Here is a 23,751-nt window from a genome sequence, read left to right on the forward strand (position 1 = left end):
AAAGGGTTTTTTATTCCTTAACAGGGTGATGCTGTGGCCAAGATTTATCTGGGTCGGAGGAACCTGCAGAACCGGTATCTTCATACAAACTCCAGGTCTGTCTGTAATACAAGGAACAGGACAGGCACATTAGGGCTTTTAAAATGACCTCTAATAGGCAAAAGAACCAGCCCTGAGGAAGAAGCGGCCGTGACTATGAGCAGCGCAAATCAACAAGAGTGAGTGTTGCACACCTTCATGTACCCACTGTGTGCTATATCTGTAATAAAATAGTCACAGCCCCAGACATGGGCTCTGCCGTGCTTGCACATGCAAAGCTTTTGAACTTATTGCTGTCACTGTTGAGTCTGGTATACTGTTCTGCTGCTGCTTATGTGGATAAGCCCAACCTGAGCAAGAGTTTCTTGCCTCGCTATGAACCTGATCATGGGGGTGCTGTTGGCTCTTCACAAGATACAAGGCTACATGTTTTCACAGTGGACTATGACTATGTGCAAATTCCCTATGAAGTTACTCTTTGGATCCTCCTTGCCTCTCTTGCAAAAATAGGTAAGTAGAAAATGGGATCTTGGGTCCTCCTACCTTGGCAAGAAGTTAAAAACATACCATGTAACCGAGTATCTTCCATGCATTTTTGTAGCTGGGATTGTTTTTACAGCTTCTGTTCTCAAAAAAACAGGTGTGTTCGTTATCATGACAATGATAGAATTCCACCTCTGAATGCTTCCAGCTTACTTAAGTAAATGTATGACCTCTAACCCTCATGTTTCTTGGGTTGTCTGTGCTAGTGAGTGGCAATGGAGCTCCCCTACACAGTGATGTCCATCGCTTTTTCTAGTCTTTAAACATCACAAGATATCAGAACTTGCAACCTGCCACAGCTGTAGAAAACAGTAACACCAGACAGACTTCAAATGTATTGAATTTGGGGGAGAAAAGTGGGAAGAATTCTTCCATTGTGGAATAATAGGAAACATTTCCCTATGAGTCTTTGTTTTACATGTTTGCTCTTTAAAGTCACTCAGAAAGTGATACCAGAGGAGAGGGGTTGACAGTCAAAGAGACTGTAGGTCATTGGAGATGTAGGGTGCCTTTTGAATACATACCAATACATCTAGCTTCTATTAGAGCTCCATATAGGTATCTGAATGAAGACAGACAACTCATGGAGAAGCAGGAACTGCAATTAATATAGCAAAAATGACTCACCATGTGTCTTACATGTTTACATGCCTGGGCTCCAATTATTTTGACCACTCAGAATTAATGAAGCAATATCAAATAAATGAAGAAGATGGTAATAATGTGAAGAGCTGCACACATGTGATCTCTCTGTTATTTTGATCTTTCCATGGGGTTTTCAAACATTACTATAGAACAGGCTGGTGGCTGGGACCGATGATTTTCTGGAGGTGGCCTGAAGATAAACATGTTTCATTCATAGTGACACAATTGACAAAAATTGTTACCACTGATCATGATTTGCCAGTTTCAATCCAACTCCTATAAACAAATGTCTTCACTGCCTACATAATAACAAAAATTTTCAGAAATCAAATTTGTTATGTCATCAGCAGGTATATTAGTAGTGAGCATATTATTCATTCATAATAATTTTTTTATTCATCATCCATAAAAGCACAGGACTTGCCATATGGCACATCTACTCAATATTCTTGTTTTGACCAAGAAATAGATACTTTGGAAGAACCGTGTTATGCCTCCTAAGCAGTCCTGCTCCTTAGCTGGCAGTTTTCAAATAATACTCTTCGTGATTAAAAGTGTGGAGGTGCTGATTTCAAATCTGCTTGGAAGAAAGATCCAGTCTGAATAATCTGGTTATCCATGGAAGAAGATTTCCAATGTGTTAAAAACGATCAGTGTTTTATTCAGGTATTATCTTCTTTCTGGATTTCAAGAGTTCAGGGTGGGAAAGATTTCTGAGATCTTGAAAGACAAAACAATCTCCTTATTCTGTAAAACTGACAGAAGATTTCAACATTTTTTTTTAATTAAAAACAGAGATGAGTAGAGTTATGATCTTAACATACTTTTTGGTAAAAACAAATAGTGTCCTAAATAAATATATAAAGTTTCATTAAAATATTTTTCTTTTCCTATACTTTGAATGTTGATAAGTTAAGGGTCACAGAAATGCAGTCATGGCATTAGCTTCTAGAGTTACAGCATGAAGGTTGACCTAGCTTCAGTCATGGATACACAGCCATTGGATTTATAGGTTTCTTAGTCTGCCTCATTCCCATTCTTGTAAATTCTGAAAAATTCCTTACATTTCTAGTAGAGGCACCTCTCATTCACAATATGATTACACAGTTCTTGGTATAGTGACTAGATGAGCCTTTGTTAGATATTATCTTAGTATTGGTATCATTATTCGTGTCAAATGGTATGAACCCAGTTGCAGCAGCAGTGTATCAAGGTGGGCAGGACAAGATTCCCACTCACAACTTTTATATGGTAAGTGTGGCCCTTTCTCTGTAAAACAGTTTGGCTACATCTATGCTTGTAAACTAAAAAGCACGCTGTCAGGAAGCTGTGTCTGACTGTCCATACCATACCAGTGCTGATGTGCTCCCTGGCTCTGGCCCATGTTGACAAGCCTTCTTCTCCCAGGCAGTGCCTGGGCAGACTGTGGGCCAGGATCTGTTCCCACATGCAGTTTGGATGTCACCACTTCTTGCTGAGGCAGGGATTTGAATTTGGCTGTATGGATGCAAGCTGAACCTTTCTGCTTGGAAAAGTCTTTGGACTGCTTAATTTGCTAGTGTAGACTCAGCCTTTACTCTAGTGAGTAAAAAAAAAATCCCTTAGGACGCGTTCTTTTCTCAGATATTTGATGGCTGCTGGTAGTCCTTCCAACTCTGCTGAAATCACTGGTTTTGTTTCAGTAAACTACTGCATACGGTTCTTTACAAAATATTGTTTACCTTATGTAGGAACAGTACTTTTCCCAGAAAAGCAAGTTTAATCAGCTTGTACAAAACCTTATGTTACTGTGGCTTGATTTCTGATGCTTTGGATATTTTGTTGTTCATGACTACACAGACCTTCTGTCTGTGGATCACCTGGAGTCCATGCAATGCTGGAAGTGGACAGAGCTGAGCAGACTGTGGCATCTGAGCTGCTCCATGCTCCCTTGGGGGTCTCCAGGTTCCTGGTTGGCCCAAATCCAGCGGGAGCTCTCCAGCCAGGGACCCTCCTCAGCATTTGAAGCCAGGGATAGGGGTCTCTTAGATGGAGGGACAATACTGTGCCTCCGAGGTTTGGCAGTAACAGTTGGGCAGCAAGGATTCTTAAAGAATATTTTCTTTCCAAATTGTGGAGTACCGTTTCAAAGAGGTTTCTGCTTTCTTTGAAGTGGAGCTTAGACTCAGGCACACTTGCTCAGAAATTGAGAGCTGGGAGTGGAAAGAGAAGAGATTCATGACCAAACTCTTGCCCTGCTTTAAGAGATACAAGTCTGGGAATGTTTAATTTTGAAGGGAACAGTACTGCCTGTTTTTATATTCGTAATCCTAAGAGCAAAACCTGGCTGTCTGAAGACAAAGTATTCAAAGGCAGACAAAACATCTGTCTGACATCAGGTTAATTTAAACTTGAATAATACCCTAATGTTTTATTCAAGGTTTCCATCTCTATCACCGATTACCAAGACTCATGCCTGAAAGCTGCATCCTGATTGCCATTGGAGCGCTAGTAGGAGCAATCATCTTTGCCTCTGATCACAAATCTCCACCGGTGATGAACACAAGTATTTACTTTTTGTATCTCCTTCCACCCATTGTCTTGGAGGAGGGTTATTTCATGCCAACTCGCCCATTTTTTGAAAACTTTGGGTCCATCCTGTGGTGGTCTGTGCTGGGATCTCTGCTAAACTCCTTTGCGATTGGCTTCTCCCTCTACGGAGTCTGCCAGATCGAAGCCTTCGGCCTGACAGACCTGAACCTGCTGCAGAACCTGCTCTTTGGCAGCATGATTTCAGCCGTGGATCCTGTGGCAGCTCTGGTAGTTTTTGAAGAAGCCTCTGTTAATGAGCAGCTTTACATGATGATTTTCGGAGAGTCATTGCTAAATGATGGCATAACTGTGGTGAGTTTCTTTCTACTCCTTGTCTTCCCCTCTTTGGGCTCTTGTGACTTGTAGGGTTATTTGGCACAGGACAAGAGCAGCACTAGGGACATCCTAGATACTTTATTTATTTTATGGATACTGCACTCCATTATGCACAAGCAATTTTAATGTATGTAAAGATTACATCTTATATTAACTTCTTCAAAACCAAATTGTTTCAGAGCTGCTGGAAGAGGGAAGCATACACATACACATTAGACATCACATCTTGGTCTTCCTTTCACTGAAGTGAATGGAAAAGCTACAGCTGATTTTTCTGGTAGGATCAGTGTGAGACCTAAGAATGTTCTTGACATTGTGCAAGCAAATAAACAGAAAATTTGTACTGCTTAAAGACTGAAAGCAGCAGGGATACCAATACAGGAGACCCTGCCTTGTCACATGCCTTAGAGAGAGCCAGCCAGATGTGGAAAATCTCTGGAGGTGGCACTCCTTCCTCCAGCCCCTTCTAGGAAGTTCCCCAGAGACCTTAGACAGGAATTCCAAAAGCCACTAATAATTTTGCATAACTCTGTTTCTATCAGTAAAATAATTGACACCTGACAAATGTTCACCTTTCTTGGCTGTCTTATCTCAAGTGTCCAGAAACAATGCTTCTGGAATAAGAGAGATTTTGTTGGGTTTTTTTGTTTTTTAAATGAGAAGAAGTGTTTTAACAGAGCTCCTTTTGCTAATTCTTTTCCCTTTTCCTCATTAGTTCTACTAAAACTTGGAGCAACCTGAAATTCTAGCTGTAAACCACAATTGAAAAAATCACTTAGAACACACATGTTTTTCAAGGAAGAAATTTCAAGCAGGAAATTCATTGCTCAGAAACCAACAGGACTGCTCACGTGCTGCAAGTTAACTGCAGGTTAAGGAGTTTTGCTAGATAAGATCTTTACAGAATTTAAATCACAAGAATCTAAACCACATAAAACTATTCAAATACTGTTATACAGGAGGTACAGCACAACTTGGACTTGTAAAATCTGTACAGAGTTCATTGCTGAAAGGCTTCATGGGAGAAGTGCAGTTTATGAGTAATGTGAAAGGGAAAAGAAATGAAGTAATTTCTTGCTGCCACAACCTATTGATCGTAAATCCTTCCTCTTGGTGAATCAGATGTAGGGCTGATGTAGAACTAAGGGGCGAATGTTACTTTACATGCAAACTGCTTAACTGTTATAGTTGTAATGAAAAAATCCCCAATGTATCTATCATTTCCACTTATCTTTTTGGTTCTTCAAGTGCAGACCTCAAAAAAGTAATACTGCTTCCTCATTCTGGAAGAGCTTGTTTCATCCTTTTCGTGACTGGCTCTCTACCTTCCCTCCCCTTTGTTTCCAGCTGTTATTTATGATGTGTGTCCAACTCACGATGGTATTTACATGAGCTTTCAGCCAGAATCCTGTTACAGCATAAATGTGTAGTGACAGAAAGCCTTTAAAAACAGTGGTATTTAGGCATTCCTCAGCAGCACTAGGTGTGTTAGCAAGAGAGATGAAAGGGCTATACATGGGGAGTGCTGGCTATGCCGCTGTGAGTTCCCTTTGCCCCATGCACCCTCATCTGTGAGGCTTTTCTCATAGCAGCTATGTTGTAATCAGTTTCTCAGGTCCTGCTGATGCATCTCTGCATCACTCACCTCTCATCCATTTTTTGGGCATTTAAGTTTTCAGAATCTCTATCTGGCTTCATGTTTGAGAAGATTGAAGTATTTCTCACCTGGATGGGGCCCAATAGATGGCTTTCTCCTCTCTGATACCCCACTTGCTTTTTAAAAGGCTTTAAAACTGTTTATCTCAGGTGTCTTATCTTACCATTTCCTCCCAGTTTCTCTCTTAACAGTTTCCTTTGAGTTAACTCTATGTGTTTAAAAAGATAATATCACTAAGATATATTAAGCATACGTATTTTTGATTGTTTAAATACAAATATCCCCTGGTTCTCTCCAGTCAGCTTATCAGCTTGAACATTTTTTCCCCCAGCAGGAAACACTGGTATGAATTTTGCAGAACTTCTGTATTGCATTTTAGGCAACACTAACTCCCTCTCCTATATTTAGCTCAATATCTTGGTATAAAACATTCACAAAATAACAGACTGTGGAATTAGAATGATGATTTAGGAGTTATGCCTTTGACCTAAGGGACCGGGACAAAAGTAGATAATTTATTCTTTTTACCTACTTCCCATTCTCCCCAGTAGGACCATGTCCATGGATGAAACAAGAAGGTTCCAGGTCCTGTTAACTGCTTCTTTTCCCAGTTGCTTCTGAGCAGACTGTTAGCATCAGAATAACGCAGACAGCAACAGGACTGGCCCTAGCATGTATCACACATTAAAGGAGTTTCAAAGCCCTGTTCAAAACAGTGATGTTGGTAAATCCAGTGCATTTTTCATTCAAACCTGAACACAGGTGGAGGACCCAGATTCTGCTGCAAAGTGTTTCAGGCACCTGAAACTCCTCTCCCGCATACAGACAGACCATTTCTGTCTCAGCAGGAGCTAAGCACCTGTGTGCATCAGGAAACAGAATATTCCCCTGACTACTTCATCTCTGAAGCTTGATTTTAGAAACACTGAGAACACCTGTACATTATGCTGTACTCAAAATGAGGTGGCAGTGACTATTTTCTCTAACGGTGCCCTCTCTTCTTTGTATGCAGTAGCAGAGTAGTTAAAGAAATCTACCGTATAATGGAGATCCAAGTAAAATTAATTTCTTTATTTAAGGGCATCTGATGTTGCTGAGGAAGGCTTTGACCACTGGGCTGTATGGATGTTAGGAAGGAGGATGGAGATATTCTCTGCTCCTGCTGTTCAAGCTGACCCACTGCGTTTAGAGTAAAATTAAATGGATGTGGTCAGAAAGAGTTACCAGGGTGGAAAGAAAGAGTTATCAAGGCTGCCTGTGTTGGTGGTTAAGGCAGTCACTTGAAAATCTTTTTTCTAATGCTTCTGATGTGTATGGTATGTGCAATGTTTGTATGACATAGACAGCTGAAGCAGGGACCGGTCCCAGGGGAGGTCCCCTGTGGGCGACTGTGTCACAGTCTTTTCCTCTCCCTGGCTCTAACAGACACCCAGTGGTACAGCACTACACAGTAGTGTCCTCTCCAAAAAACCCAAAGCATGACATGCTCAGAGTTGTTAAATGAGGCCATCCATCCCTTCTTTTTTAGTGAACAAAGGCATCCTAAGCTGATTTAGGCTTTTCTACCATATAAAGAATTATAGTACTCCATTTACTGGCATAAACACTGCAATGTAACTTAGCTGAGCAGCAGTTACATGGAGCCTTGTATGACGCAGTGCAGGATGTTGTACAGAACAGTTTACTCCCACAAAGCACATTGCAAAAAAACTGATATTATGTCATATTTCCATAATTTCTATTTTAATGCCAAACCAGTATATACCAGACACTTTAGGAAGTCAGAAAGGAGATAAAAACTTATGAAGCCATTTGCTGAGGATGATTTGCTTTATTCATAAGTCAGCATAGATTCATGCCTTGGTATCATTTATAAAGAATCACAAGTCTTAGGAAGAGGTTGAAGTCTGCAAGAAAGTGGGAACAGAGAGAAAACAGGCTTTGTAATTAAAAGCTATATGGTAGGTACAGTAAGGTTTACTTACTGTGGAGACATGAACCCTCTTTTCCTTATCTGCCACATTTCATACATAGTCATCAGGAAAAAGCATCTCTGGGTGTTTTTTCACATAAAACATTTTGTTGTGCTTTGTCTGTCCCCCAGAAATATTAGCAATGAGCCTCCTGGAGAACAGGCTGCGTGACAGCTCAAGGTCGTATGTTCCTAGCAGCAATTTAAGATTAGATAGTAGCTGGGGAATAATTATTATCCTAATGAGCTTGACTCTTCTACCTGCAAATATCTGCTTTAATCTTCTTAATAGCCTTCTGGATTTAACTATATGAAGAAGAAAGACCAAAGAAAACCAGATAAGACAAAAGATTTTGGTCCGTTTTGCACTAATGCTTTGGTGCAACAGCTTTGGAGAGCTGGTGTCTTTAGATGTTCCCCAAATTCTCTTGAAAACTGAAAGGTGACTTTCATGTGTTACACACTCCCTGTAAACAAATTTGACAGGACTTAATGTTAACTGACTCTCAGCAACCTCTAAGACCTTTTTATTACTACACCACTCATCACTGTGTAAACCTTCTATTAGTTTCTAAAAGATGGATGAAAGTGGAATATACTGAAGATTTTTCATCACAAATTTCTGTAGAAAATAAATTATTGATAATGTAAGTATGGTAAATTTATCTGCTCTAAAATAAATTATCTTTACAGACCAAATTATGGAACAATGTAGCAAATTCAGTCTTTCTTCTAATCTGACATTGTTTTCTTTTTATTTTTGTAATTTCAAGCTTTCTAGTCAAAATATATGTGTGAAGGGTCTTTAGGCCAGTTAGAGTGCCACAGCTTTTGGTTCCCACTTTGAGACTGACAGAGAGTTCTTGGGAAGGAGATTAGGTGGCATCAACCCCAAAACATGTGGGGATAGACAGGCTGTATTTAGCTAGAGACATTATGACACTGAGGCTACCATTTTCCCTTCCCTTCCCTTCCCTTCCCTTCCCTTCCCTTCCCTTCCCTTCCCTTCCCTTCCCTTCCCTTCCCTTCCCTTCCCTTCCCTTCCCTTCCCTTCCCTTCCCTTCCCTTCCCTTCCCTTCCCTTCCCTTCCCTTCCCTTCCCTTCCCTTCCCTTCCCTTCCCTTCCCTTCCCTTCCCTTCCCTTCCCTTCCCTTCCCTTCCCTTCCCTTCCCTTCCCTGAATCACAGAATCATCTAGGTTGGAAAAGACCTTGAAGATCATCCAGTCCAACCATTAACCTAACACTGACAGTTCCCAACTACACCATATCCTTCAGTGCTATGTCAACCCAACTCTTAAACACCTCCAGGGATGGGGACTCCACCACCTCCCTGGGCAGCCCATTCCAACACCTAACAACCTGGTCTGTAAAAAAATACTTCCTAATATCCAGTCTAAACCTTTCCTGGTGCAACTCGAGGCCATTACCTCTTGTCCTATCGCTTGTTACTTGGTTAAAGAGACTCATCCCCAGCTCTCTGCAACCTCCTTTCAGGTAGCTGTAGAGGGCGATGAGGTCTCCCCTCAGCCTCCTCTTCTCCAGACTAAACAACCCCAGTTCCCTCAGCCGCTCCTCGTACGACATGTGCTCCAGACCCTTCACCAGCTTCGTTGCCCTTCTCTGGACGCTCTCAAGTAATTCAATGTCCTTTTTGTAGTGAGGGGCCCAAAACTGAACACAGTAATTGAGGTGTGGCCTCACCAGTGCCGAGTACATGGGTAAGATCACTTCCCTGTCCCTGCTGGCCATGCTATTTCTGATACAAGCCAGGATACCATTGGCCTTCTTGGCCACCTGGGCACACTGCTGGCTCATGTTCAGCCGGCTGTCAATCAACACCCCCAGGTCCCTCTCTGACTGGCAGCTCTCCAGCCACTCCTCCCCAAGCCTGTAGCGCTACTGGGGGTTGTTGTGGCCAAAGTGCAGAACCCGGCACTTGGCCTTATTGAAACTCCTACAGTTGGCCTGTTAGTGACTATTATGATTGCTTCAAACACAAGTGTAGTGAAGACAGGGTGGAGTGTCTTTGCATTAGAATCAGGGGGAAGGCCAACAGGGCAGATGTTGTACTGGGAGTCTATTATAGGCCACCCAACTAGGACAGAGAGGTACATTAAAGATTCTATAGGCACTTAGGAGAAATCTCACAATCGCTTGCCCTTGTTCTTGTGGGAGACTTTAATTTCCCTTCCCCTTCCCCTTTCTGTCCCTTCCCTCTCCTACTTCCTTTCCCATTGCCAGTGATATTTCATGTTTTTTATGTATCAAGTACTATTGAAAAACATTTAACATTCCAGAGTCCACCTAATAAAGTGTGTCCAGTCTACTGATCATACATACAACCTAAGTGTGATTTGACTCAAAAGTGTGATTTTTAGTGGCTGCCCTGTCCCATCCTGAGTTAGAAAGAGAACATGGAGGGGAGAGCCTGGGGTTGGTAAGGTACCCAGATGGGCTTTCAACATCTGCTACAGAGACCAATAATTAAGTTTACCTTCAGAAAACAAAAAAGCATGAGCATTTTTCAGTTATTTCAATTGCATTTGATCCCCCAGAATTTTAGTCTTATTACACAACTATCTACCCTGCTTTTTTTTTTTTTTTTGCTATCTTTCGGGACACTTAACAGACCCTTAATTCTGAGACTTGTTAAGAACCAGCTGAGTTTTCAACTGTTACTTTGCTGATCTGTCTAAAGCAATTTCAGGCATATATATACCCCCCCCCCCCCCCCCCAATGAAATGAGTAGACCTTCCAGGTTCAGAAAGACACTTGACTGCTGTCTCCTTATTTTCACACATAGGTTTTATATAACATCTTCATCGCCTTCACCCAGATGCACAGGTATGAAGAAATTGAATCCATCGATGTCTTTGCTGGCTTTGCTCGCTTCTTCGTCGTGGGGCTGGGTGGCGTGTTGTTTGGCATCGTCTTTGGATTTGTTTCGGCGTTCATGACTCGATTCACCCACAACGTTTCTGCTATTGAACCCTTGCTGGTCTTCATGTTCAGCTACCTGTCATACTTGTCTGCTGAAACCCTTTACATTTCCGGCATTTTGGCGTGAGTATCCCTTATGGCTTTTTGGATGCACTCTCAAGGGAAGTGGTATTGTTTTGAGGAGGTAGTTTGCTTAAGGTTGGTACAATACAGGCATTTTCAGTCTCTGGCCTCTGACTGCAGTCTCTGCAGTGGACAGCTTCTAAGGGACCTATAAAATGCAATGGTAACTAGGAAAAGCAAACCCACAGTTAGCATAGGCATAGAAGTACTACTGAGGAGTGCATATCTGCTTTGAAATCTTTTTAGATTTTTGCCCATTGGAAAAAATACTTCAAGCTGTGCGTAAAATGACTAGTGCTGCCACCATCTGGCTGCTACCTCTGATAAGATCAGCAGAATGAGAGAATGATTTGATAATAAATCAGTGTATCTGTATTTATTTCTAAGCAGAATCACCATCAGATTATAAGAGAGATGAAAAGTAACAAGTATGGAAAACATAATAAAGAATGTCTTGAGTTCTTGCTTTTGTATACAGCTGTGAACATCAGTTCTAACACAATTTATTGGAATTACATTACATTTGAACAGCATCACTGGAACCAAAACTGGGCAAAATCAGACAAGTGAGAACATCAAGGACATATGCATACATATACTCATGTGTATGAATATTGACATTTGTATTTTGATGTGATCAGGACTGCCTGATATTGTTGTAATGTTGGGGACTGCTTCCTTAAAGTGCTGTGATGGCACGGGTGCCCAGTGCAGAGAGAAAGCTGGCAGGTCTATCAACCGCAGTAAATGTGGAGAGAGTGAGTATTGTGGGAATAGGGATGAAAGGGAGAGACTTTACAATAAAACTACTGGTAGATGAATTTCAAAGATACTACACCAAACAGCCTCTCAGCAGGGTAGCGTGTAAAGAAATGGGAACCTGATGGTGGTAAATGCTCCAGCTAGTGCTGCTGGCTGCTGCGGGCTCAGTGCCCAGCTGGTGGGTGGTAGCAGCCTTGCATGGCCTTCGTTGGCTCTGAGCTTGCATGCTGGGTCTTGTGGGCCCTGGTGCTCCAGAAGGGAGTTCTCTTTATTGAGGACAAACCAGTTTAAACTCCACAAAAACAAGCTTGTGGCTGTTATGTCCACACAGGTGCATTTACCTTCACTTGTCAAACCCTGATTTCATAGAATCATAGAATGATAGAATAGTTTGGGTTGGAAGGGGCATTTAAAGGTCACCTAGTCCAACTCCCCTGCATTAAGTAGGAACATCTTCAACTAGACCAGGTTGCTCAGATCCCTGTTCAGCCTGACCTGGAATGTTTCCAGGGATGGGGCATTTACAACCACTCTGGACAACCTGTTCCAGTATTTCACCACCCTCATTGTAAAAAATTTATTCCTTATATCTACTCTAAATCTACTCTCTTCTAGTTTAAAACCTTTAGCCCTTGTCCTATTGCAACAGGTGCTACTAAAAGTTTTGTCCCCATCTTTCTTATAAGCCCCCTTTAAGTATTGAAAGGCCGCAATGAGGTCTCCCCAAAGCCTTCTCTTGCCCGGACTGAACAACCCCAATTTGTTCAGCTTCAGAGCAGAACTGGCTTTGTAAAAAAACACCTTTGCAGGATGGCCCCAAGGAAGCAATATTTCAATATTTAACCATACTAAATAAGTAGTTAGACAGGAGATATGTTTTTCTGAGCAATTAGACAAAGCAGGTGAGTCTTGTACTATGTTTTGCATATCCAACACATTTGCTGTGATTGAGGTGACTGGAGACTGTAGTTGAGCAGGGTTAGATCTACTATGTAGTGAGCACTAATACCATATGGACATTTTCCTACCTGCATTGCCCAAAATACTGCTTCCCTGCCTATTCATTACACCAGACTACATAGCTCTTTATTTCTTTTGCTTCTTATTTTCATTGCAGTGCTAAAATTATTAGCAATAAAAGAATGTTAATGTAATTGGGATTTATTATTCTTACTGCTTCATTAAGGAAATTATTGCTTGTCTTAAGGATGGGAACTTATTGTCACCTTTCTGAATTATTGAGGAATTCATTCATTTTTCACTTGGATCATGAAAAGTCTATTATGCATGTGTCTCTGAAAGTCAACAGTATTAAACATTAATGCCTAATGGCCTTGTCTTAGAGTGTCCTTGGACCTGCTAAATATCTCAGCTCCACCAGAATACCCTTGAGATTTCTTCAGGGGAAATTAAATGAGCAGAAACTAGATGAAGGGTTATTTAATGGACAGTCAGCATTCTCTGAATTCACAAGTTTGGAAAAATATCATCACAAGAAGCCCCCAAAGACTAAAATAATATCAGTAGAAACTAGATAAATGATGGAATATGTTACTAGCATAGCACTCTATCTATTACCTATGGCTATGGAAAATGAAGGGGGCAAGAGAAAACCCCCTTCAGTAGACTACTGCTCTATGTGATTGTTACCAGTATCTGTGCTGGGTGGCAGCTGATGCCTCCAAAACAGGCTCTAGTCTTCACAAACTGCGAAGAGGTGGAAAACATCCCTTTGCTTCCTTTGGCACATTCGTTACCACCTGGGTGACTAAAATGGGGGAAGGACACCTTTGTAAGGTAACTGAATTTCCCCCTGCTGTACAGCAATGGGCTACTGTGGGTAGAGAGTCACTGAAGCTTACCCTGGCCCTGTGATCTGACAGCCAGCTGTCAGGGTCCTGCCAGGAGCTTTGGCCCTGGCATAGGACTACCACCATGTCCTCCCACCAGCACCTCAAAGGAGAAGATCACTAAGAGGAAGATTATGTCCCTCTAACTGATCTGTCTGTAGGCTGGTACAAAACCGACTTGCCCTTTGTTTTTGGTGTTTGGTGGCTGTGTGTTAGGCATTGAAGATAAAACGGACTTTGAACTGGAATGTGATACCTTCACTTCCGCATCAGGAAAGCTGACTGGCTTGCTTCCTTTTTCCTGTATGCAAAATGGATTTCTAAAGCTGAATGAAAATGCTCTTCTATCTAATGAAGTAGCTAATGTTATTGAAGAAATAAAATGCTTTTCGATATTAGGAAGGTCACAGGCTGGTGATGGAAAGTGCAGGTAATAAAGGCTGAGTTTGTTCTTAAACAAAAAGAAAACCAGATTGTGGCTGATCTCTAATGTTTTGCCTGGTGCAGGATGACAGCATGTGCAGTGACGATGAAAAAATACGTGGAGGAGAATGTTTCCCAGAATTCCTATACCACAATAAAATATTTCATGAAGATGCTGAGCAGCGTCAGTGAGACTCTGATTTTCATGTTCATGGGAGTGTCTACAGTGGGGAAAAACCATGAGTGGAACTGGGCCTTCATTTGCTTCACTCTGCTCTTCTGCCTTGTTTGGCGGACACTGAGTAAGTTAGCTTTTGGGGGCAACTTGCTCTCCATCTCTGAGAGAAACCCTTTGGTGCAAAGGTATGTTAGAAAAGTCTGTGCAGACTGGTATAACCGGTTTAATAATTAATTTACTAGGGTCATTTTACTGAGAAGTTAATTTCACAAATGTAGACATGGAGAAAAAGGGGGAAAAAACCTCCAAACAAATCTGAATACCAGTCTCCAAGCACAGACTTCATGATTAGGTGAGAATGGAATATCTTAAGCAAAATTAAAATATTACCGTAATTATGCCTATATAGATGCTGATATCTTAGTTAACTATATGCCCTTGGGTAAGTGGGCTTCATAACAATTTCATTGCACAGTGTAATTAACTAATTAGATAATGTACATTACCACACTGCTGGTGCTATAACACTACGGGTCCTGGGCCAGGAGTGCCAGAGGCATTGAAAAAGAGGAAAGGTGAAAATTAGCACTGAGAGATAACTGAACAGGGACTCTATTTCCTTCCTTATGCCACATCTAGGCCAACCACACTATGCTACTGCTCCTCACAAGTCAACTGTGAAATTTTAAAATGCTAGCAAAGAATGCCTGTTTGGAGTTACTCCATTTCTACACACAGTATCTCCCCATTCCTGAAAAGGTCTCCTACTCTCTAATTTGCAAGACTGGGATTCCTCCAGCATGGGTAGGGCAGTTTATAGATGATGTCACACAAGCTGTGGGACACAATTTCTCATCTTCTCCTGATGTCCAGGATGGGTTGAAAGTAACGTTGAAAAAGGAGAGGCAATAAGAAGACTGGTAGTTTTTCTGGAGGTGGTAGCAGTCCTGGCACTGACTTCTTGTACAAACTGCTCTTGTGCCTGTTAGTCAATTTACAGCAACTATGGAAGCGCAGAGGCAAAGAATTGCCATCTTCTCCCTCATCTACTAGTACCGTCCAGCCAAACACTCTAAGAAAGAATGACCTACTGGGTCAGACCAACCCTCTAGTGGTGTCTTCAAAGGACCCTCCAGAAATGCTAATTAGGGAAGGCTTGAAAGACTGGCCACTTTCTGAGCTTTGCTCATCCCCTTCAGCATCTACAGTAACTGTGTTTGGGATGGGAGAGGGAATTGCTCCTTGTCCACACTATATAGGGGTCTGTGTTGGTCCTGTTGCCCGTGAATTATGCCATCCTTTTTTTGAACTTGAATACTCTATTCGGCATCAGGTTAAGTTACAACTGCTGCAACAGAAAGCAAACGTATTTACTCCTGGAGAGGTGATGAATTATGGAACACACCCAATATGAGTGAACAATGCTTTTGTAATGAAAAATGTTTTGGAAGTACTACACACGAGAGGGCCAAAAATACAATTATGCAGGCAACTTTATTTCTGGCATTTTTAAACTTCTGAGTACATGAATTGGTCATCTTAATAACATTCTTTTTGTTTTTCAGTAGGATTTTTCAGAGTAATTTATATTTTTAAAGAAAATGAGAAATCCAAATATTCCATCAGGTGGCCTTGGAGGAGATCCTCTGAGCACTGAAATTCAGGCACCTACCTTGGCTATCTAAGTTAGTAGGTTAGATTCCTCATGCTTCATTTACAATCAAAGGAGGCTTCTCTGGAGCATCCTGTGGGGCAGAAATCTACATTGGCACCTGCCACCACCTCTTCCAGCCTTCAGACCTTGACTATATTCCCTTTACATAAAGAGCCCAGGCTTGAACTCTAGGCATTGGCCCTGCATCATCTGCTGTAGTATTGAAGAGGAACAAGACCTGTCATGTGATTCATGAGGGCCAGCTGTGCCCTGAAGGGGAAGGCAAAAAGGGATTGAGAGGAAAAGGCAAGTAATAGTTGCTAGAGACTGGTTGATGAATCAACTGGAAAATATGTTTCGTCTTCTCTACTACTTACAAAGAAGGAAGAAATGTCTGAAGATCTGAAGATTGAGGGCAGCCTTAACTGCAGTGACCATGAGACTGTGGATGCTAAGATTCTGAGAGGAGTGAGGAAGCCTACAAGCAGCAGAATTATGACCCTGGACTTCAAAGAGCAGATTTTGGCCAGTTGAAGTGGTTGATAATGTGGGAAGAGAATTGGCTGGACCGCTGGGTTCAAAATTCTGGTCTAGCTGGTGGCTAATGGCATCCCTCAGGGCACAGCACAGGGATCAGTATTGTTTTAATGTCTTCATTAATGACCTGGAGGATGGAATGGAGTGCACACTGAGCAAGTTTGTGGTTGACACCAAATTGCAGGGAGCAGTCAATATTCTGGATGGCTTCCTTCCATTTAAAGGGACTTGGACAGGCTGGAGAACTGGGCTGACTGAAAGCTCATGAAGTTCAAGAAGAACACATGCAAGGACTTACATGTGTGTTGAAATAACTCCATGAACCAGTACAGGCTTGGAATCTATTACGCAACTCTATAGAAAAGAACCTAGCCCAGTAGACAACAGGTTGAGCACAAACCAGAACTATGTCCTGGTGACAAAGAAGGCCAACTGTGTCCTGGGCTACATTAGCAAGTGTGCAGCCAGCAGGTCCAGCAAAGTGTTTCCTCCCCTTTCTTCAGCACTGGTGGAAGTATGTGCTGTCTCCAGAGTGCTGTCTCCAATTCTGAGCTCCCCAGTATAGGAAGGCCATGGAGGTTATGGATCAAGTGCAATAGAGGCCACCAGCCTGGTCAGAGGCTAAAGCACTGCATATACAAGGAGAGTCTGAGAATGTTGGGTCTATGTGGCCTGGGAAAGATACAGCACAGGAGAGACCTTATAATTTTCTACAAGTATCTGATCAGAGGAGAGAGAGAAGATGGAGCCGGACACTTCTCAGAGGTGCACAGCAATAGGACAAGAGGCAAGAGACACAAACTGGAACACGGGAAATTCTGCTTAGACAGAAGGAACCCATTTGTTAACATGAGTGTGATCCAATATTTTAACAGTGGCCCAGCTCTTCATTCTTAAAGGTATTCCCAGACTTGACTGGAGCTTTGAGCAACCTGACCCAATTAGCTCTGCTTTGAGTAGGGGCTTGGCCTAGATGACCTCCAAAGGTCCCTTCCAGCCTACAGTACTCTGAGTCTAACATTTGGGACCACGTGAGTGTTGGCATCAAACATCTGAGATTAAGGTGCTATTTCTTAAATCTCTCAGGTGGCTTATCTCCCAGTCAAAAAGAATACCAGACCAGAAGGAAGATGTTAGCTTGACCCTCAAAGCCCATACACATTTCAAGACTTTTGACTTTTAAGCCTGGAAACCCTGGAGAAAGGCATTTAAGCAGAGGAAAAAGAGGAAAGGGGAAACCTGTGAAGGTTCACGTACATTCATCTGAACGACTCTGTTATATAGGGATGATACAAGTACTCAACAGTAGAATTGATATGATTCTTGTGGGTTGACAGCAAAAAGAAAGTAATTAAATATTTGCTTGCTAATCCTGGACCAAGTATGTTCTCTAAGTTTTTTAAGGCTTACTTTCAGAGTCTGTACCGGAATACTCTTCCAACTGAGACAGAAAAAGAGGTCTCCTGATATAAAAGCTATTTTGCTGCCACATGTCCATCCTTCTCTCAGACACCAAGGGGAGTGCTAGAGCTTTCCAGAGGAAGGACAAAAGATTTTCTATTAAAGTTGTTTGCTAAAATGATTACATCATTTTCTCTGAAGCTTGAATAAAGTAAAGAAAATTGGCCTGAAGATGATAACTCACATATGCAGTTTCAGTCTGAGTAGTTGATGTCTAGCATAGTTATAAGTAGCCAAATAAGGTCTTATATAAAGTGGTATCCATCAGCCTACAAAACAGGGTACTGCCACTGGTTTTATGTATAATAATCCACTGAATTTATCAGTGACAGCTGTGTAAAATAGCACCGGTAATTATCTGCATTTGTCAGCTTTTACTTCAGTAATGTAACAGTATCCATACAAAACACAGGATACATGTTTCTTATGGAAGATGAAGAAGCTTAAGAAGAAATCAAGCAAATTGTTAAACGTAGTCTATGAAGAAAAGCTTCAGTCTTTACACAGCCACAGGCTGTCTGATTAATTTTAACTTTTATTAAAAGCAAAATTAAATTTGAGAAATAAACAGAGAATTAGAGACACAATAAACCAGAGGATTAAAAATTAAAATGCTATTACTCTTTGCCTGTCAGTGAACCTGTCCACAGGACTTGTTGGTAAAGCACTGTTCAAACACTTTGGGCAGATACCGTGCAGAAAGCAGGAAACATTGCAAGGGAAGGCACAGGAAAAACTCTCATCTAGTGGTTTGTCTTGTCTCCAGGACACTTCAGAAAAGAACTGTGTAACATAAATATAGAAAGTAAATCTTTTCCCCTAATCTCACTTCTAAACCACATAAGTGAGTTTAAATCCTGAAGCAGTTAGGAACCACAATCTTTTCTAAGAGATTATTTCACACAAACCAGATTCAGTAATTGGTCAAAGAGAAGCTACAAGAACCCAAAATTGAAAACAAAGGTCTGTCAACAGCTGCCTGACCCAAGTGGTTGTTTTGATTTAAATATTTTCTTTTTCTCCTTCCTTAATAACAGTTGTGGGTTTTTTTTCCCTTCCTAGGTGTATTTGCTCTCTTCTACATCAGTAACAAGTTTCGAACATACCCCTTCACCTTCAAAGACCAACTCATTATTTCCTACAGTGGCCTTCGAGGGGCCAGCAGCTTCTCTCTTGCATTCTTGCTTCCAGTGAATCTCTTCCCAAGAAAAAAATTGTTCATTACTGCTACTCTTGTAGTTATATATTTCACTGTGTTCATCCAAGTAAGTGTATTTAATGGATTGCTTTCATGTGCTAAAGGTGACTGAAGATTGCATTGAATTTACTCCTAAACTAGGACAATATGTCATATGTCCAGATTTAGCACTGCACTGTGTAATTAGCCTTTCAGGGCTTTTCAGGTGTTATTAAATAACTTTTTCAAAAAGTATTGAAAACTTACGCTTTCTAAAACATTCAGGGAAAAGGGTACTTTGTGTCCAAAATCTGTTCTGTTTGTTCCACATGTGCTTCCTAATGCTTCCAAAATAAGAAGCATTTTAACTTACACTTCAGCATGGAATCATTGGCTGCTAGGCGTGCATCTCAAACTGAACAGAAAATAGTATCGCTGTTTTATGAGGGATTTTGAATTTTTTACTTTTATCTTCATTACTCTTGGAGACCAAATGAGAACATTTTGAAATCCTTTGTAAAAGATTATTAAAGACAAATGATGTAAGTAATTCAGATTTGTAAGAATAGGTGTCTGGTGTTACTTTAGATGTTGGGCTATTCCACTTGGCCTACACTGCTGTACCTGGAAGAACTGGATCTTCTGGAGGTCTTGCACCCCATGTTCTATATTTTCTCATACAAATATCTCAGATACCCTAGGATGCCAATGGTGCTTGTGGTTAGGCACTTAGATTCCATCAGAATGTTTCAGAAAAAATAGTTTCTATTTCCTCTTTTTAAATGCTATTCTGTAGCAGTGCAGTAAAGAATAGGAAACAGCTGAAAATTATTTTTAAGTGAAAAAACTCCAAAATATTTAATTCTGAAAATGTTGAAGTAAGAGGTTTCAAGATTGTAAGAACCTCATGAAGATGTTTTCTTTCAATTGAGTGCTGTTTTGAAGAAGGTTAGCAATGAGTCAATTACTTTACACAGTTAAAACGTGTTGATAAACACAATCTCACTTAAAAAAACCCTGATGCTTATTTTTTTTTTAAGTTTTGGCGTTTTAATTCTCTTCTGTAGTTCTCCATACAAGTAACAGATCATTCTAGTGTCTAAGACACAGCTTTCCTTTTTAATTAAAAATAAATCCTTTTGCTTTCTTTATGTTTTTCCTAAAAGATAATTAACATTTCAACTCATTATTCCAAATGCAGGGAATCACAATTGGACCATTGGTCAGATATCTAGATGTTAAAAAGACCAATAAAAAGGAGTCCATCAATGAAGAAATTCATGTCCGAGTAAGTTTTTTATATCAGTAGCTGGGATCCTAAAAAGAAGAAGAGAAAGGGTATTCTAAAAGAGCTGGACAGAGGGAGGCATTTGGTAGCACCGGTATTCAATGGATTTGTACACTGAATGCTTTTAACAACATTTGGAGGAAATCCTAGGCATAATTTTCTAAAATATATCTCACTTGTATTCATAATGACTGTCACATTATAATATTGTATCACAACTGTCATGGTGTAGCAAGGCCCTTACTTCTTGATACTTGTGACCATGGGAGGACAGAAGTATAAAGGCAGCATTTACAAAATGTACTCGTCATCCTTCCCAGCTAGATTAGTCAGATAGCAACTTTTGTTGCCATCTTTTGACCGGTTCTAGACACACTGACACCTTAAAAGTCTTTAATCAAGTTTTATTGAACTGAAATGAGTTGAACCATTGGTCTGCAAATTTAATTTCAAGTTATTCTGAGTAATAATCTTCTTCCCTCTCAAACATTTGCTTTGCCTCTCAAATTACCATTATATAAAATAACAGAAAGCTGCTAAAACTGACTTAGCAAGACTATACAAAACATACATACATGCTTTCATTTTCACAATAGGGAATATATTTGAAATTGATAGACATATTGTGCCTTAAAATAAAGCACATGCAGAGACATTAGCAAAATTAGAGTGTCTCAACTGATGTGATTTTGAAGTGAGTTTCATTCTTACTATTCCAACTTTTACACTTAACCTTGAAATGAATTTATATTTAAAAGTACCACTTACACCAATATGTAAGAATTGGCCATTTCTCTGTCTGTTTGTATAATACTGGAAACACACAAAATATGACTGGAAATTCTGATAGTTGGTAGTAATGAATTTACCACTCTCGTGACAATTTGCATAATCCACAGAGGATTTGTTGGTCAAGATAATGATTAAGGTGTGTAGTACCTGGCCCTGTGCCCCTCTCAGGGACGTCACACATGCAGAAATGAAACTTGGTTAATAGAACCAAGAATTTAGTTTTTGGTCTCAGAAGACAAAGAGGACCAAACAATTGGACACAGTCCTTTACTTGGGTATATATGTTGCTGGGTGATGGTGAGGTGATAGCAGACTGACAGACTTGTTGCCTCCATCAAAATATTGCCACTGCAGCCAAGCATGGGAACTGCCAGAGTGGGATATTTGCCTTGATTTTTAGAGAAATGTAGACACTTTCAGAATTAAGTCAAACTCTCCAATTAAAAAAATATCAAAATCCTGTCAACAATTCTGTATTTGTGGTGACATTATTTTCTCATAATGGCCACTTAAAAATTTTCCATGTTTGTTTCTCTAGTTGATGGATCACTTGAAGGCTGGTATTGAAGACATATGTGGACATTGGAGTCATTATCAGCTGAGAGATAAGTAAGCACCTCTTACTGCAGTCTACTATAATAAAATAGCCTATCTATCATGTAAAATACAATAGGTAAATAGAATAGGAAATCAATCTTGTACCCCATAAAGCTAAAATAGCATGAAAATATTGGAGACGTGTGCAATATCTCTCTTTAAAAAGTGAACTCCGGAGTAACCATTATCTCTCGGGAGTGCAGTGCTTGTATATTGCCTGCTAAATTGCTTCTGCACAAACAAGCAGAAGATAAGCCTTCTGAAAGAAAAACATCACATGAACTCAAGCTGCAGGCATCAGCCTGTGCACATAGCTTTGGCTTAAATCTTAGATCCATGGCAGTGATTCTTTAGGTCTGGATTTAGAACAGAAGCTACATAAGGTGTCAGTGTTACAGTAAGTTTTGGTGTAAGCCTCCAGAGCAAATATGATCCCTTGTTGGTGAGTACAGATTCAATATTAGTCACCTGTCTTTACAGGTCTTTGTATTCAGTAATATTTAAAATAACAGTACTGAAGGCAATGGTTGAATTTAAATATTCTGTAGCATAAACAGATACTTTCAAGCTGGTCTTCACTTAGAAATGCAGGACCTGTGCTGCAGGTCCAGAAGCAGAATGAGGTGGTTTTGTGAAGCTTTGTGGCTCTTCCAGGCACTGCTCAGAAGAGATGGATCTGTCATTCTGAGCTTCCGTTCCCTTTACCTTTTCCCTAAGGAACCCTGTGATCATGTTGGACATCACCACAGTATGTGAAGGGAAGTGTGGGAAGACACTAATCTTCCTTTTCTGCAAACACTGCATTATGATGCCATGGGCTAAAAGCCATTAGGCTATGCCTAGACTTCTGTGCTGGAGTCCTCTGTCTCACCTCTTAGCACTGCACCCCAGTAAACCAGCTAGGAGTCTGCTGGGACATGTGGCAACACCTTTCATGACCAAGTTTGTCCCTATGGAAAGCAGGAATTAGGAGTGGGAAGAAGGCAGCTGGTTTGAACCCAGTTCTTGTCTCAACAGGGAATAAAGATGTATCTAGGGCACATACTTGGACCAAGAAGCTAAAACGTCCTCTTGTCTCTCACAGTACAGAGATAGCTTTAGGATGTCCGTTGGGACCACACCACTGCCTGTGCAGTCAGTAAACTAAACAAATCTCTCTTGGAGCTGTAGTTCCATTGAAAGAGCCGCATTTCCACATATCAGTGAGAAAATGTTATTTCCTCCTATCTCACATCTACCCAACAGCTATGTAAAGGGAATTTTGTCCAAACTAGTATAAACATAGTGTTTCAGTTCAGGGACAGATTCAGACAACACACTGTATGTGAAAACATCTAATGTAAAAAGATTGCATTAAAAGGTATTCCCTAGACTTATCTTCACAACTTTAAAGACGTTTAGCAGATGTATATAAGAATTAATTACCTAAATGATGACACTCCAGGAGGCTTTCTGTTCCACAGAAAAACATAAAGAGCTCTAATCCCAGTGGAAACATCTGTGTACCTATCTCTGCTATTAATGTATAAAAAACTAGCCTTTGTTAAGAAAAAATGTACAAATTCTGTAGTGCTTTTCCTAGTATTGTGGCGCATGTTACCTTGCTGTGGTAAACTGTTCCTTTGAAAGAAACATATAAGAAGATCTGCTGTCATTCTGCTAAATGTCTGCCTGAAAGCACATACCTGATCCAAAGTGTGCACACACACATTCACATTCAAATTATGCCACACATTAGTGATATTTTACAATCTCCAGCAGGCGAGCACATAGTATTTTGTGGTCCATTCAATTTCTCTGTTATTCAGAATACAAAGAAATGTATTTTCTTTAATTGTCAGGATACAAAATTATCAGCAACATAATGGGCCCAAACTACTGTAACTGCTGGGACATTTAGAGCCTCATTGGTGGCTGGCTGAATAGGCCAGGATTACTGTAAGAGCAGCTGCTGCTGTTATGCCCTACTAGAATACAACATTTGTACAAAAGCGTGGAGACTGGCTATATTCTTTTCTGACAAATGTGGCAGTGTTATATGCAAACACACATCCAGCCCTCTTTTTTGCTCTGATTGCGGCTTGTTTCTTTCTTTTGTCTGGTGGGCTTTGCAATCTCTGTAGACCAGTAGACCATGCCAAATGTCTCCCTAAAGGTCTCTGCTCACTAGGCCTTCAGGAGTCCACAGGTGCCTCCAATTTGGAT

The 23,751-nt window shown here is 40.7% G+C and overlaps 1 protein-coding gene across 1 annotated transcript in view; it reads left to right on the top strand.

Moving 5' to 3' along the window:
* The first annotated feature begins 108 nt into the window (after window positions 1-108).
* The window catches only part of SLC9A4 (solute carrier family 9 member A4), a 37,635-nt gene continuing 13,992 nt past the window's right edge, over window positions 109-23,751 (top strand). The window contains exons 1-7 of the mRNA XM_074860962.1: window positions 109-549; window positions 3,647-4,110; window positions 10,568-10,827; window positions 13,947-14,164; window positions 18,755-18,957; window positions 20,071-20,157; window positions 21,488-21,558. Of these exons, the coding sequence (XP_074717063.1) occupies window positions 288-549; window positions 3,647-4,110; window positions 10,568-10,827; window positions 13,947-14,164; window positions 18,755-18,957; window positions 20,071-20,157; window positions 21,488-21,558 (1,565 nt within the window). The 5' untranslated portion in view covers window positions 109-287. The remainder of the gene's footprint in view (window positions 550-3,646; window positions 4,111-10,567; window positions 10,828-13,946; window positions 14,165-18,754; window positions 18,958-20,070; window positions 20,158-21,487; window positions 21,559-23,751) is intronic.

Source organism: Strix uralensis, chromosome 2, assembly GCF_047716275.1.
Source record: "Strix uralensis isolate ZFMK-TIS-50842 chromosome 2, bStrUra1, whole genome shotgun sequence".
NCBI lineage: Eukaryota > Metazoa > Chordata > Aves > Strigiformes > Strigidae > Strix > Strix uralensis.